General features: G+C 33.6%; 2 protein-coding genes across 2 annotated transcripts; both read right to left on the minus strand.

Moving 5' to 3' along the window:
• Nucleotides 1–492: 492 nt before the first annotated feature.
• On the minus strand, nt 493–8,832 carry LOC146541779 (reticulocalbin-2). Its single transcript, XM_085192410.1, has 7 exons — nt 8,471–8,832; nt 8,166–8,313; nt 6,723–6,873; nt 5,024–5,101; nt 4,374–4,494; nt 2,125–2,248; nt 493–1,765 (listed from the first exon to the last, which is right to left on the minus strand). The coding sequence occupies exons 1-7, from the start codon at nt 8,661–8,663 to the stop codon at nt 1,612–1,614; spliced, it is 969 nt and encodes a 322-aa protein (XP_085048536.1). The 5' UTR covers nt 8,664–8,832; the 3' UTR covers nt 493–1,611.
• A 239-nt stretch (nt 8,833–9,071) lies between these two features.
• Nucleotides 9,072–13,317, minus strand: LOC146541780 (enhancer of mRNA-decapping protein 4-like). Its single transcript, XM_085192395.1, has 8 exons — nt 12,921–13,317; nt 12,015–12,138; nt 11,500–11,653; nt 11,024–11,189; nt 10,650–10,791; nt 9,948–10,131; nt 9,482–9,705; nt 9,072–9,303 (listed from the first exon to the last, which is right to left on the minus strand). The coding sequence occupies exons 1-8, from the start codon at nt 13,186–13,188 to the stop codon at nt 9,117–9,119; spliced, it is 1,449 nt and encodes a 482-aa protein (XP_085048521.1). The 5' UTR covers nt 13,189–13,317; the 3' UTR covers nt 9,072–9,116.
• Nucleotides 13,318–13,450: the final 133 nt, after the last annotated feature.

Genomic DNA, 13,450 nt, shown 5'->3' on the forward strand with positions numbered 1-13,450 from the left:
ATTCGTGATTAATGTCACGGTAATTGATTGAATTAATATGTATAATAATCTAAATTTAAGATCAATGAGTGTGTCAAAACATTATCATATCTCACCCAATGGTAACGGACATGCTGTGCTTTGCTTCGAGGGTAATATACACCAGGGTTGAAAGGTAGTGAGTATAATTAATTACGTTAATAGTTGCTCTAACACAGTGTATCTGCGGTCCAATTTACTTTTGGCACTTAATGCTTTTAGTTATTTGTATTTGAAGGACATAATAATCTGACTCGAATTCGAGACATTCCAGAAATCACTCTATGTGTTCACGAAACCCAACGCTGCAGCGGCGTGAAAAAGAAAATAGTTCATTCTCATGAGTGGGGGTAATTATAAGATATTACAACCAACTCGCTTGCTTAGAATCTTCTCCACTCTTACAATCTTCAACATAATTATTTTATATTTATATTGATAATAGAAAATGAAAAAGAATTTAAAGTAAACCCATTAAAATTTAAAACTACTTTATTTAAAAGCTTTACATTTATATTAATTATAGAAATAACACATTTAGATAGTTCTATGAATAATTAGATAAAAAATTAGTTATTAATATTTATACTACATTCTATATAGTTAATTCAGTTTAAAAATGCTAAAGAGAACACATTCTGAAACAATAATTGAAACTAAAGAACAAAAATTGCAAAAAATACTGGCCGAATTTATTTAAAAAAAATATAATATACTATGACTAGGAAATATAATTTTCATTACATTTAGTAATATGGCTTGAATTTGTATATAAGTACTTAATATTCAAGAGGTAGTTACTTAGTTAAGGCGTAACAAAGACACCACTTAAGTATGATAAAATGGAGTGAAAATTTCAAGTCAACGAACAAAAAATACAATAAAAATACGCAAATATAATATTTTAAAAACATGTGTAAGCGATTCTGTCCATTACTTTTGTCCGAACAAATTGAGAGCGGTAAATATATAGAAACTTAATTGTTATTTAAATTTCTAAATTAGGATCGATAAAAAAATAAAAGTTGGGAAATAACTTCACATAATAAGTATTAATTATTTATTATAATAAGAAGTAAAACGGTGTAAGAAAATAATGTAATTTGTGCCGTTTCCACAGATTAAATGGTTATAATGTTGCCAGCAACACTTTCCAGAAAAGAAGTATGTGCCAGAAATGAAAGTCTTGTCGAATTAAGTACTTTAAAGTAATAAATCAGAGACCTATATCCTATAAACAACACATGAAGAATAAGAAAATCGAGTTAAAATCGTGCAATCGATTATTACATTTTGCTATAACGATTATTTGACGAATATGGCATCATTAGTATTTTCAGACATTGATTGATATATTGGCATAAACTATTCTATAAATATTTAAATGACAGATCTCAATGGAGAATCTAAATACGACTTCCATTCATTTAGCATATTTTCTTTAATTTTAAAAAAACAGTTGTCATAAAATTTTTCGCATAAATGAAACGTCATGAATGCTAACAGTGAAGTTAGAAATATTAGCATTTTCGTATGATATCTGAGATTGGTGCGGACCTCGTCGATTTCTTGTCTCGTGAGGTCGTTTTCGTCTCACAACTCGTCGTCAAACCTGTCCACGTCGGTGTATGAGTCGCTCCCGACGAACACGTGGTGGTGTTTGAGAACCTCGTCGTAGGAGAGGCGCTCGTCGTGGTCATCGTCGGCAGAGGCCAGGAGATGTTCGACTTCTTCGTCTGCTATTTCACTGTAGTCAGGTGTAAGTTATAACTTAATATGGATGCTTAAGAGAAATATTATGTGCAAATATTGTTTTCGCCCTTTCCATTTTTTATAGTAAAATAGATTTTTTTTATCTAGAATTTTTATATAAAGGAACAGGTAGATAAATTATACATTTGTTTATTTGAGAGACGACAACATCTACATAGTAGAACAGTCAGTGTTGTTGTCAGTTGATTACAGTGCTTGAACGGTTTCCAAGAGAATAACACTTTAAAAATAAAAAAAAAATAGCATGATAATTTGACGATAATAATTTCCTAAGTACGCGATTCGTATAAACATATATAAATATGTACATCTGTCTGTCTGTATACAACTCACTCATTATCAGGCACTATCCACCGCTTCAGTTCCTCAGCGTCCAGCACCCCGTCCCTGTTGACGTCCAGGTCGTGCTCAAACTTGTCACGTTCTGATATTAACCACTCTTTATCTTGCTGTGTGCCTGAAGTAAGGAAAATATATATTTAAATATTAGTCAATAAAAAGGCGATTAAAACAAAGGAAGTGTTTTAATACTTTGTTGTAAAAAATATTACAGTGTAGTATAACCTACTACATAGGTAGTCTATCTAATTCAAATATTTTTTTATCTTTAAAAATCTACTATTTTTGTGAGATATGCAATATTTAGAAACGAATAAAAAAATAGCGATGCGGAATTCGAACCCGCGCCTCTTGGTTACCGTTGAAACGTTTTTCGTCAATTAAATCACATGTTCTTGTCCAGCCTCGTCCAAATTCGCTTTGTCCACCAGAGCGAGGAAATTAAAATAAATTAAACCAATCGCTCAATCGCGTCAAATTTACTTAAGACACAATACCACAATGGCAACATTTAACTCTAAAATAAAGGTACATGCATGAACATTAACATGAGTCCTATTTGATCCTGCACTCATCGCAAATCCAATCGGCGAATTATTTATACACCGCGTGTAGATTTTACATGCACTGCGATGGTAAATGTTGTTTCGTCTCCATATCATACCATCATATCGTCTCAGTAGACAGATTTTTTAAAACCATCTACGGATTGTTAAAAATTTAATACTTGTTTCTGTATCCCGTCCATAGCAGGGCAGTGGGAACCTGGGAACCTAGCGTTAGGAGACTCCGTTCCTATTAAGACACTTCCCTTCCACACTTTCAGCCGCATTCTGGAGGCAATGCGTGTTGGGTGGCTATTCATTAAACATTTCATTTTTTTGAGTTGAAATGAAACCCGCCGACCCCGTCATCGCGCCACTGTTTTCCTCTAACTAGCAAATAATTTATACATAACAAAAACAAAAAAACTTCTTTTGTGTTTGTGTGATCTTTAAAATATTCAATATTATTTTTCAAGACGGAATTAAAAGGTGTTATAGCACAACACCGACACGACGGAAACGTTCTCACCTCATAAAGTTTATTTATAAGCGTCGTCTATAGCACTACACATATGCACAATGGCGACTGTTATTTCTTATCAATCATTTATAGTTACGTTTTAAATATTTTTAACGTGTCATTAATATGACATTATCAATGTAGGATGCTCTCACAATCATCACACATCACAATACAACATTATCGAACTGTATAATGTTTAATTGTTAACGATAGGGTTGTAAGTTCGATCCCGACATGGGCACTTAGACATACACTTTTTTTCGTATATCAGGACTCTCCGGTGCCGCCCACTTTCCGCCTGTATATCAAGATACACCTGCTAAATAACGGAATTCAACGTCACGTTTTGTGTACTAGGACGGAGAAATGAAAACACTTTAAAAACTAATTGTTCCCCTCAGCAGGAGGGACCTCACAACCATCACGACCACTACGCAGTCCACCATAACGTCCTTCCACATAATATACAGATAAAAATAATAGTTTCCCATAACATAAGCAATGAGCCTGCATCAAACATATGTATTTATAAATAAACAACCGTCCCAGAAAATAGAATAGTGTTAACTCCATTCACCCGAAACACATCACTTACAATTAATATTCAAATTGATACGTTAATATTAAACAGTTGATTAATAGTATTTAGTGTTCACTACAATGACCCACGGTGGCGCAGTTGTTACACGCGATGTGTGGGTACAAATCCATTTCAAGATAGTGTAAACGTAGCGGGACTCGAAAAACTATATTGTTGTTATTAAGTATCTTTGAAAATATTATATCGTCAGCTCAGACCTGCACTTGCACCTGCACCAGCGCCTGCTAAATTCTTAAAATCGTTGATGTGTCGAGAACGGAGTGTCTTATCACTAGGTTCCCTCTGCCTACTCTGCTATATGCTGGATACAGTTGGTATATATTTATTTATTTGCTTCGCGTTGTATGCAGCACCCCGCACATAGCAGGATAGGCAGAGGCAACCTGGGAACTTAGTGTTAAGATACTCCATGGCCATTAACACACTTTTGTTCTGCACTTTCAGCGTCTTTGTCGTCGCGCTTTGCCTCGTTACCAGAGCAAGAAAATTAAAATATTTCATCTCGAGTGTGCGCAATATCTGTTTAAAAAAATAAACTACAGAATAGTTTAATTTGATAACCTCCATATCTCACCTCTCTCACCGACGTACTCGCGGAAGTCCAAAAGTCCGTCGCCGTTGTTGTCCTTCTCCCGCAGCGTTTGGTTGACGAGGAACGAGTGCATGGCGGGGTGCTCCTCTGGACTTGTGAATACCTGTGGGCAAGTTGGTATTGGATATATTATTGTTTTTGTTGCTGTATGTTTATATTAATTTAATTCCGTTGCGGCGCAGAGACGCAAGAGTACGACGTGTAAATGAAACAATTGTGGGTGCGATTTCCATTCAGGGAAAGGAATTACTTAACACTAGGTTCTAAGGTTCCCTCTGACAATCTTGCTATGTGCAGGATATAGCGTGAAGATAAAAAAACAATCTATCAGCTTTATGCTGTGCTTCGTGCTATTAATTTATTTTGACTAAAACCTGCAACTTATATTAAATTTAATATTGAGCACAAGTAAAAATTGGGCTGAGTTTAGCTTATATCAAATGTACTAACTAGTATTTTTTGGTAATATATAATTTTTTTTTAATATTTATGTGCAAGTCAATTACTTAGTAGGATACCGAGTAATTGAATTTAAGAGTAATCAAATAATCAAACTCAAACTAAAACTAATCAAACAATCAATTAAAATAAAAAAATAAAAAGATAATATTTTTCTTTATATCGATTCTTACCGCAAATTCTTCAAAATTGAGGCTCCCATCCCCGTCCATGTCGGCGACTCGCCACATCGCCTTCTCCTCGCGCACCAGCTGAACAAACATTATTCCATTGAAATATCGATTACATGCAACGCTATTGTTTTTTGACATTATTGTTTATCGCAACTATAGAAATTAAATATTTTCTTTTACTTAAGATTTCGAAAGAGAGAAGGAAATTTCGTTTGCTACACATATTATATTTGGGGAAATGTCCTTGAATGGCGACCACGTCTCTGTAAAAGGAGTACAAGCCACCCTCCAACCAGGTGGAACGACGACCTAAGAAGACAGCGGGAATCCGCTGGATGCAAAGGTCTCAGGACCGGACGGTGTGCGAGCATTAGGGGAGGCCTATGTCCAGCAGTGGACTTTGAAAGGCTGATGGATCGATTATAATTATTTATGCAACTTATTCGGACGAAAGATAAACAATATAAATAGTATTTTATTTACCGTCTTATTATTCACAAGAAGGATATTTGGTCTGAACGTGACGCAACAGCATAAAATTAAAAAGTGTTGTTCCATATTGATAACATGTGGTTTTATTATGATGTTAAAATTTTATTTTTGAATGAAATTTCATACTTTCACGCCTCACTTTTAAGTGTTTTCTTTTTGTATGTATTATTTTTACAAAGAAAATCCCACTATTTTCAAAATGAAAATAAAAAAATCTGAATATATGTGTAATATAAAAAACCGTTTAAAAAGGCATTGTAACTAACTTCTCTGTACTAACATGAATAAAAAAACATTGTTTTCAGATCTATCACAAGAATATTCTCATATTCTTTCTTGGCATCAAAGGCATTTTTAATATCAATAGAGAAGAAAGAACGCAAACACTATAAGCATTGAAGAATTGTAATGTCTACTTTAAAAAAGACTATTAAATTAATATTCTACAGAATTAAGGCCGTCGTGGCGCAGCGGCACAAGGGTGTGACTGTAACGCGACGGTTGTGGGTTCGATCCCCACTCGAGGAAGTGAAATATTTATTTACGTTTATATTTCCATTTCTTCGCGCTGGTGTCGAGGCAAAGCGCGGCGTTGAGTTCTGCCATTCAACACGCAATGCCTCCAGAATTCGGCAGAAAGTGGGGAGCGGAGTGTCTTAACACTAGGTTCCCCCTGCCTACCCTGCTGTGTGCGGGATACAGCGTGAAGCTAAAAAAAATTTATAAAAACTATAGAATTAAACACAGCTTCGCCCGCTTTTTAGAATATGAATATTTTACCGTGCTGTGTTCGTGATACAGCGTGAAGTTGATTTATCTTTGTTAATATTTTTTTTAAATAAAAAATATCCTAAAATTTGTGTGATAATCGGTTAAGTAGATTTGGCGTGAAAACGTAACAAGCAAACATTTAAAAGTATGAAGTATGATAAGTGATAATGTTAAAATATATCAGAATATTATTATAATAAATTGCCCTTCATAAAGTATTTTTAACGAGACACGGCGACACGACTGCGCGTCAACTATTACAATATTATAGCAGCTGGCCTGTATTATACATGGCAATATAATTTCTATTTATGGACAATGACAATTTTTGTCTATTACTTACTTTTTTTTTTGTTCTTGTATCTCATTTTACGTGATAAGAAAAGAAAAATGACTCTACCCAACTTTACATGAATATTAACGTAACTTAACTTACTAAGCCCGTGTCCCCAGTGTCCTCTGGCCCTATCTCCTCCTCTGCATCTACTCCGAAGGCATCTTTAAGATACTCGCCCCAGGTCACTATACCATCTCTATTGTCGTCAGCTTCTGACATGCGTTCTTCTGCTTCTTCTTTAGATAGAGTCCTATTTTGCAAATAATAGTTAGCATTTATAAAATAAAGTACAGTCTTTTTCTTGACATTGGGTTACCAAATAGCAAAAGAAAATTTATCAGTTATTGATTTCTATTATTATATAAAGTTGTTCAAAGAGTAAGGAACATGTAAATGTACATATAATCTGTACTAAGAAATAAAAAGTAATAAATGAAAAAAGTTAAGTGTAATATTTTAGTTTTTAGTCTATTAGTATATAATAGTATAATTTTTTAATAATTTTAGTATATAATATTATATCTACATTCATTGCAAACTAAATACAGACTTATATATCAACTCAAGTCAGATGTCAACAAAGATAAGTCTATAATTCTACCAGTTCTAGTGGCATGGAACTGATACAATTTCATAGTACAATGAGTAGACCCATTAACACTAATTGATGTCTCTAAGTGCAACTGTCGCAAAATAAAATCAGTATATGGATACAACTCAGGTGGTTCATGTCCACTCCAGAAATTTTATTATCAATTTTATTTTCCTCAAAAATAAAAATAAAATGTTTAGACAAACATAAAATCCAGGCCCCCATCAGAAAATATCTTTAGATATGCTAATGGGAATGCATTTATCTAGAAAGGCTGTAATATATTAGATGATGTTAAGTGCTTCAATGCAATCCACTATACAGAGTTACAAACACCTCTTTTAGCTATTCTCATTTGGGCAAACAGACCTAGCCTACAGGTTAAAGCTTGCTATATATATATTTTAATTAAAATGTCATATTTTATAGCATAGTAAAATATAAAAGATAAAACTAGGCTGACTTTACATAAGTCACCATGTAATGGGTATGCAAATTAGCTTTAAACTTTTAAGCTTCCTTTTATCTAGAATGAACTTCATTATTCATATAATTCTTTATAAGTCATAAAAGGAACATAGATGTATTCAAAACAGAATTGATTTATGCATGAGTGTGAATTGTGAATGAGACTTACAGTTTATAACAGCTTCAAAGCATTTAATATACAATATGTAGAACAATTAATTTGAAATTTTAAGAACAACAATTTAACTATATTAAATATATTTTTAGTCTTCCTGATTATTATTATTAATAGTTACAATAATAAAATCTCAGTAATTTGAATATATGACAGTATAATTTTTTTATATCAAATTTTAAGTTATATAAATATTGATTATTAATCAAAATTAAAATTATTTCAGAAATTAAACATAATAATAGTGATACAAATAAGACAAAAAGCTGACAAAAAAGATATAAAAACAGATAAAAAAAATACTTACGAGAAAGAATTTAAGATCCATTTCTTTAACTCACTGCGGTCAATAGAAGAGTCACTGTTGAGGTCCATCTTGGGCAGAAGCTGGGACAGTCGCCTGCGCGACTCCTCAGGACTGAGCCTGTCATACTCCTCAGCCTCCTTCACGCTTCCTATGGAGAAATAATAAGTAACCACCAGAACACCAGGCACGAGCAACAAAAGAGCGTGTTTCATCGACATCCTATCGCATTCCTTATCAACGACTAAGCACTGTGCATTGCAAAACGTTGCGCCGGAGCAGCGTGACGTATAAACAGTAAGACGCACCTAAAATCGCTTCATGATCGAATTCGACGTTATGCCCGGCGTCGGTGTAATGGTCAGAATCTCGCGGGCGATATGCGCCGTCTGATTCACGTTCAGGGCTATCCACGCTGTGGCTGTGTACGGCGGCCGAAGCACAAAGCGATATATTGGGCGTTAATAAAAACACTAACAATGTTAAATATTGTGCAAACATTTTGTCTGCCACAACAACTCTCGAAATCTACACACAAATTTACTCTTATGCTCTTATGAAAAGATTAATATTAATCTCTATTCTCATAAAAACAAAATTTTCACATTGTATGTATCTGTAAATAAAATACAGATGACAGATAGATTGCAGACTGAATGACAGATAACACCGGGCTGTATAAGATGCGCATCTTCCAGTTGGTTTTCAATGTTTATATTCTGTGTAAAATTTTATTTTTAAAATATACCATTGGCCGAAATATAAGAACTTTCAATTATCGGCCAATAGGGGTAAAATATGTGTTACCTTACAATTTGAAGGTAGTAGAAAACGTTTCAAATTTGACATTTTGTTTCTTTTCTCAGGAAGTAAAGGTCAAGGATCGTTCATTGTACAGTCAAAACAAAATTAAATAATAGAAACTTTATAAAAATCAACAAAATAAGAACATAATTAAAGATAATTCAATAAATTTGTGGCAGCCATTATAATTAAATTAATCCGATGGCTAGCGACGTGACTGGGATACCATTTGATAAACTTGAAAAGATGTTTGCGCACTTCTCCAACTACCAGCGGCAAATGTGCACGAGTAGTTTGATCGGTGATATTTAGATTTATAATTGCTTCTTCCAAGTATCTGTAAAATTTAAATATTATAAATATGCATACTTCAAATTTCTGAAACAACCATATCTCGAAAAATATTTATCTTATGCATATCTCTTAAGAAACGCTTTAATAAAATGACTAAAGATGAAAACGAAAGACTCATTTATTAACTACAATAATAAATAATGAACAGATAAGTCAATAACCTGCACTTAAGTTGTGTGTCATGTACCATATCGGTAACTAGTTGTTGTATAAGAGATAAGAGCACCGATTGTTTAAGGCTGCAAGGAGGACCAAATATTTTAGCAGGATCAGCCGCCTTGCACGCAACCACCACCAGTGATAGATCAGATGACGATAAAGCTTCCTCAAAAGATTTACCTATTTCGCCATTCATTATACACTTACTTATTTTAGCTGATTTCATCTAGAATGCAAAATTAATTTAAAATATATATAAAAAGATATATTTTTTTTAATTTTAAGTGAATGGTGATTTTTATCATTTTACAATAGGCAATATGTATCCAATGAAATTATGAGAAAGATAAATCTTACAAATAGTCCTAAATGTATTTTTTCCAAAAATAAATTTGTTGTTGATATTTAAATAAGTAATAAATTTACATGTAAATGCTGTTGATACAAATTTTATTTAATATATCTTACCAATTGATCAATTACAGAGCATTCAGAATCAGCTCGTTGTGGAGAACTACTAGAAGGATATGATGCGGCGACATCACTAGCCGAATCTGGCTCCATATTAGTTGAGTTACATCCTTCTTGTTTCTCCGGTAATAACAAAATGGCCAATTTCTCACGCCATTCCTTTAGTTCATTTTTAAGAATCCTACGATTCACTATTACAATTAGGACTTTTATTAAACCTATTGTAGTATTTATAGGACATCTTTTATATCACGTATCTACTTAATCGTTCTCTGATATTTTTAGTTTAGTTTAGTAAGATCTGTCTAGCTTCGAATTACAAAGCAGGTGAAACCATTTAACGCAAATAAGAGTTTGTGTTATTTAGAAAAGAATTCTAAAACAATTATTGAGGCCGGTCGTGGCGTGGTCTGGCGTGGCCAGTACTTTTGACTTTTGACTGTAAAACCGCATGGTTATGAATTCGATCCCCACTCGAGGAGATGAAATATTTATTTAAGTTTATATTTCCATTTCTTCGCTCTGGTGTCCAGGCAAAAGCGCGGCGTTGAATCCCACCACTCAACACGCAATGCCTCCAAAATTTGGCGAAAAATGGGGAACGGAGTGTCTTAACAATGGAGCTGATTTAATTATTTTTGTTTTTAAAATAAATTTAATTATATATACTTTAATATAATAGATTTAAAAAAACCATACGATTCCAAACTATTCTGAAAGTTATCGAAAATGCTTCCAATTTTAGTGTTTTCCAACAGAGTTTCATGTTTCTCCAGCGCTGCACGCAGAGAGCGAGAGGTACTATGAACTGATTTAAACAAGCCCTCTGACCCTGCTTCCACTGTAGAAGATAAACAATATCTAATAGTATAAAAATAAATATTTTCCAAAGATTATAGATTATAAACAGACACATAATAATAAAAGTAAACTTGTTTACGTACTTAGTTGTTGTAAAAACATACAAAGTGATATGGGTTTCGGTTTTACCCTTTTATGTACGGAACCCTAAAAACGACATAAAAAACATTGTTACAAAAAATGTTTTTCGAACATGGATCCGTATATCTTACGTTCACTGAAAGCATTTTCCAATGTCCTAGTGACGTGCTTCAGCAGTCTCCGATGGGCCTGCTCCAGCACGGGCAGGCAGGCCGCCGGGAACGTCTCTGAGAACGTCACGCTTATTGCTTCTCTTACACTGGAGGCTGTTGCTTTTGTTATATGGTTTATGAGGTCCTGGAATTTTTGACTACTAATATACTAATATATAGCTATGATATGTGTGCAAATCATGTCTTAGAAAATTAAGTTAGTTATTTGTATAAATACTTAGTTCAGTAAAATTGCTTCTTATTATTTATTATTTGTATATTTCAATTTATAGCAACCAAAATGCGTATCAGACAGGAATAATTAATATATATCTCCTATCCACACAAAGACAGATCTTTAATATAACAATTACAATTGTTTAAGGTACTTAGGTATACACATTATTATAGCAAACAGTTAGTTCAGCTATAAAGACAAAAGACAAAGGACTTACGTCACTTTGCAAGAGCGTGTTCAGAACGTCTCTTATCTCCCGATCAGTGCGTTGCACTTGCGACCGCTCTAAAGCGTTCAAAGGATTTTTACCTCCAATATCCTCATTTATGATATTAGTACACTCATTAACAATATCTCCTAAGTCCTCGACTCTAAAATGAATTCAAATGTTAGATTCTTTCTTTAATGCAATGGATTCAATAGTTATAAGTAAATTTAAAAAAAATAGTTTAAAATTTTCCTCAAAGAAGTTTATTTCTTTTTTTTACAAAACAATGATGTCAGTTAAAATCATGACAAAATTAATAGATTTTCCTAATAAATCAATAAATATTACACTGATGGTTGTAGGTTGACACCCATTCAGAGTAATTAATTATTTTCATTTCTTCAATCTAAGCAGAGCGGTGAAGACGCTCGACAAAGTGCATTTCGGGAGAGAAGTGACTAAGTACTCTGCTTCGGGGAGAATAAAGCATGAAGTAACTAAAATAATAAATAATGAGTACTCACGTTTCATTGGAATCTTTAATACAGTCTGATTTATCTGATGCTGCGAAAGTTGCCGATAATACTTTAGAGGTAATCAGTTCTTCCTTTAAAGACTTTAATAAATTATGCTGTTCATGTACTACGCCTGTAACATGTGATAGTCTTTAATTTTTTTGCTAGAGATATAAAATTATTTTTCAACCCAGTATTAAGATGAGCGTAATAAAGGGTATTTTCTGAATCTCTACGCTATTTAATATTTAAGATAACTGTCTATTTGATAATTTTTTAACCCATATATTGATACAACACACTCTACTCAATATTTTTTGTCCACTCAGAAAGAAACTATACCTAATATTTGTTACCTTGTAAACATACAAAAATAAAATCTTAACTTTCAGTGACATATTTATAAAGTAGACATACCTACATCTTTATAGCCTCACACTGTATGCTCCACATAGCAGAGGAAACTTGGTAACCTAGTGTGGAGAACCCATCATTCCTTAAGACTTTAGCGTTCGTCACTTTCCGCTGGATTTTGGAGGCATTGGCATTCGTGTTGAATGGCGAAATTTAACCCGATTGGGGAAATTAAAATATTAAATAAATCATTTCTTTGTGTTTGAATTGAATCCACAACCTGTCACGCTTACAGTCACACACTTGTGCCCCTGCGCCAGATGTAGATACATTTAAATACTACAAATCTTCTTTTGAGGTTAGACGACTCATCAATATCATAATAGGGCTCTCCAATGGCACGCCACTGAGCACTACCTTTAGCTCTTCGTATCACGCCGTTGCCAGCCACTGTGCGATTGTCGTCACCCCATCTAGCTGGAGGTCGTCCTACGTTACGCTTAAGAAGATTCACTAGGCATAAAAGCAAAACCAAAGTCAATCTTGCTCCTCATTTCTCACCTGTAAGGTTATTTATTTTACGTTCCAACTGTGACAATTCGACAATTCTTTCGACATTGACTTCAGCCATTGCATTCCCAGCATTCATATCTTCAAGAGATGAAATATCAGAGCGGTCATCCGCTATAAGACAAATGTCGAAGGAAGATTCGCTTGGACGATGATTATCACTATGATAATCACACAAACGATGACACTTATCGGATTTATTGGATAAATTCAAGGAACCAGTTGATCTTGAACGACTTAGATTAGACTTGGAAAACATTCTGCAAAAACTTTGTAAATTTATATTAATCGGTTAGAGGAATCAGAAATTGTACGTACAGTACAAGTAGCAATAATTTAGAATCAAGTTGCGATGTTATCTATTTTTTCAACTCTACCCCCTATTAACTTTTATTATATTGGACAGATTGGGACATTTACATTAAGGTAGGTAGGTATTACGAAAACATGTCTGCATGACATTAGCGATATAAATTGTACTGAACTGGCACGTCTACTAGCCATAAAATAAGAAACAACAT

This window comes from Heliconius melpomene, chromosome 1 (assembly GCF_056956725.1).
Source record: "Heliconius melpomene rosina isolate 202511_hmr_F chromosome 1, ASM5695672v1, whole genome shotgun sequence".
NCBI classification, from domain to species: Eukaryota; Metazoa; Arthropoda; class Insecta; order Lepidoptera; family Nymphalidae; genus Heliconius; species Heliconius melpomene.

Excerpts from the sequence above, each read along its gene's own strand:
- LOC146541779 (XM_085192410.1), bottom strand. The coding sequence starts at position 8,663 with ATGTTTGCACAATATTTAACATTGTTAGTGTTTTTATTAACGCCCAAT. Across the intron at positions 8,314-8,470 it reads CGATCATGAAGCGATTTTAG|GAAGCGTGAAGGAGGCTGAG; the intron begins GTGCGTCTTACT and ends ATTTCTCCATAG. Across the intron at positions 5,102-6,722 it reads ACACTGGGGACACGGGCTTA|CTGGTGCGCGAGGAGAAGGC; the intron begins GTAAGTTAAGTT and ends ATGTTTGTTCAG.
- LOC146541780 (XM_085192395.1), bottom strand. The coding sequence starts at position 13,188 with ATGTTTTCCAAGTCTAATCTAAGTCGTTCAAGATCAACTGGTTCCTTG. Across the intron at positions 12,139-12,920 it reads TAAAATAAATAACCTTACAG|GCGTAGTACATGAACAGCAT; the intron begins GTGAGAAATGAG and ends CACATGTTACAG. Across the intron at positions 9,304-9,481 it reads GACACACAACTTAAGTGCAG|ATACTTGGAAGAAGCAATTA; the intron begins GTTATTGACTTA and ends TAAATTTTACAG.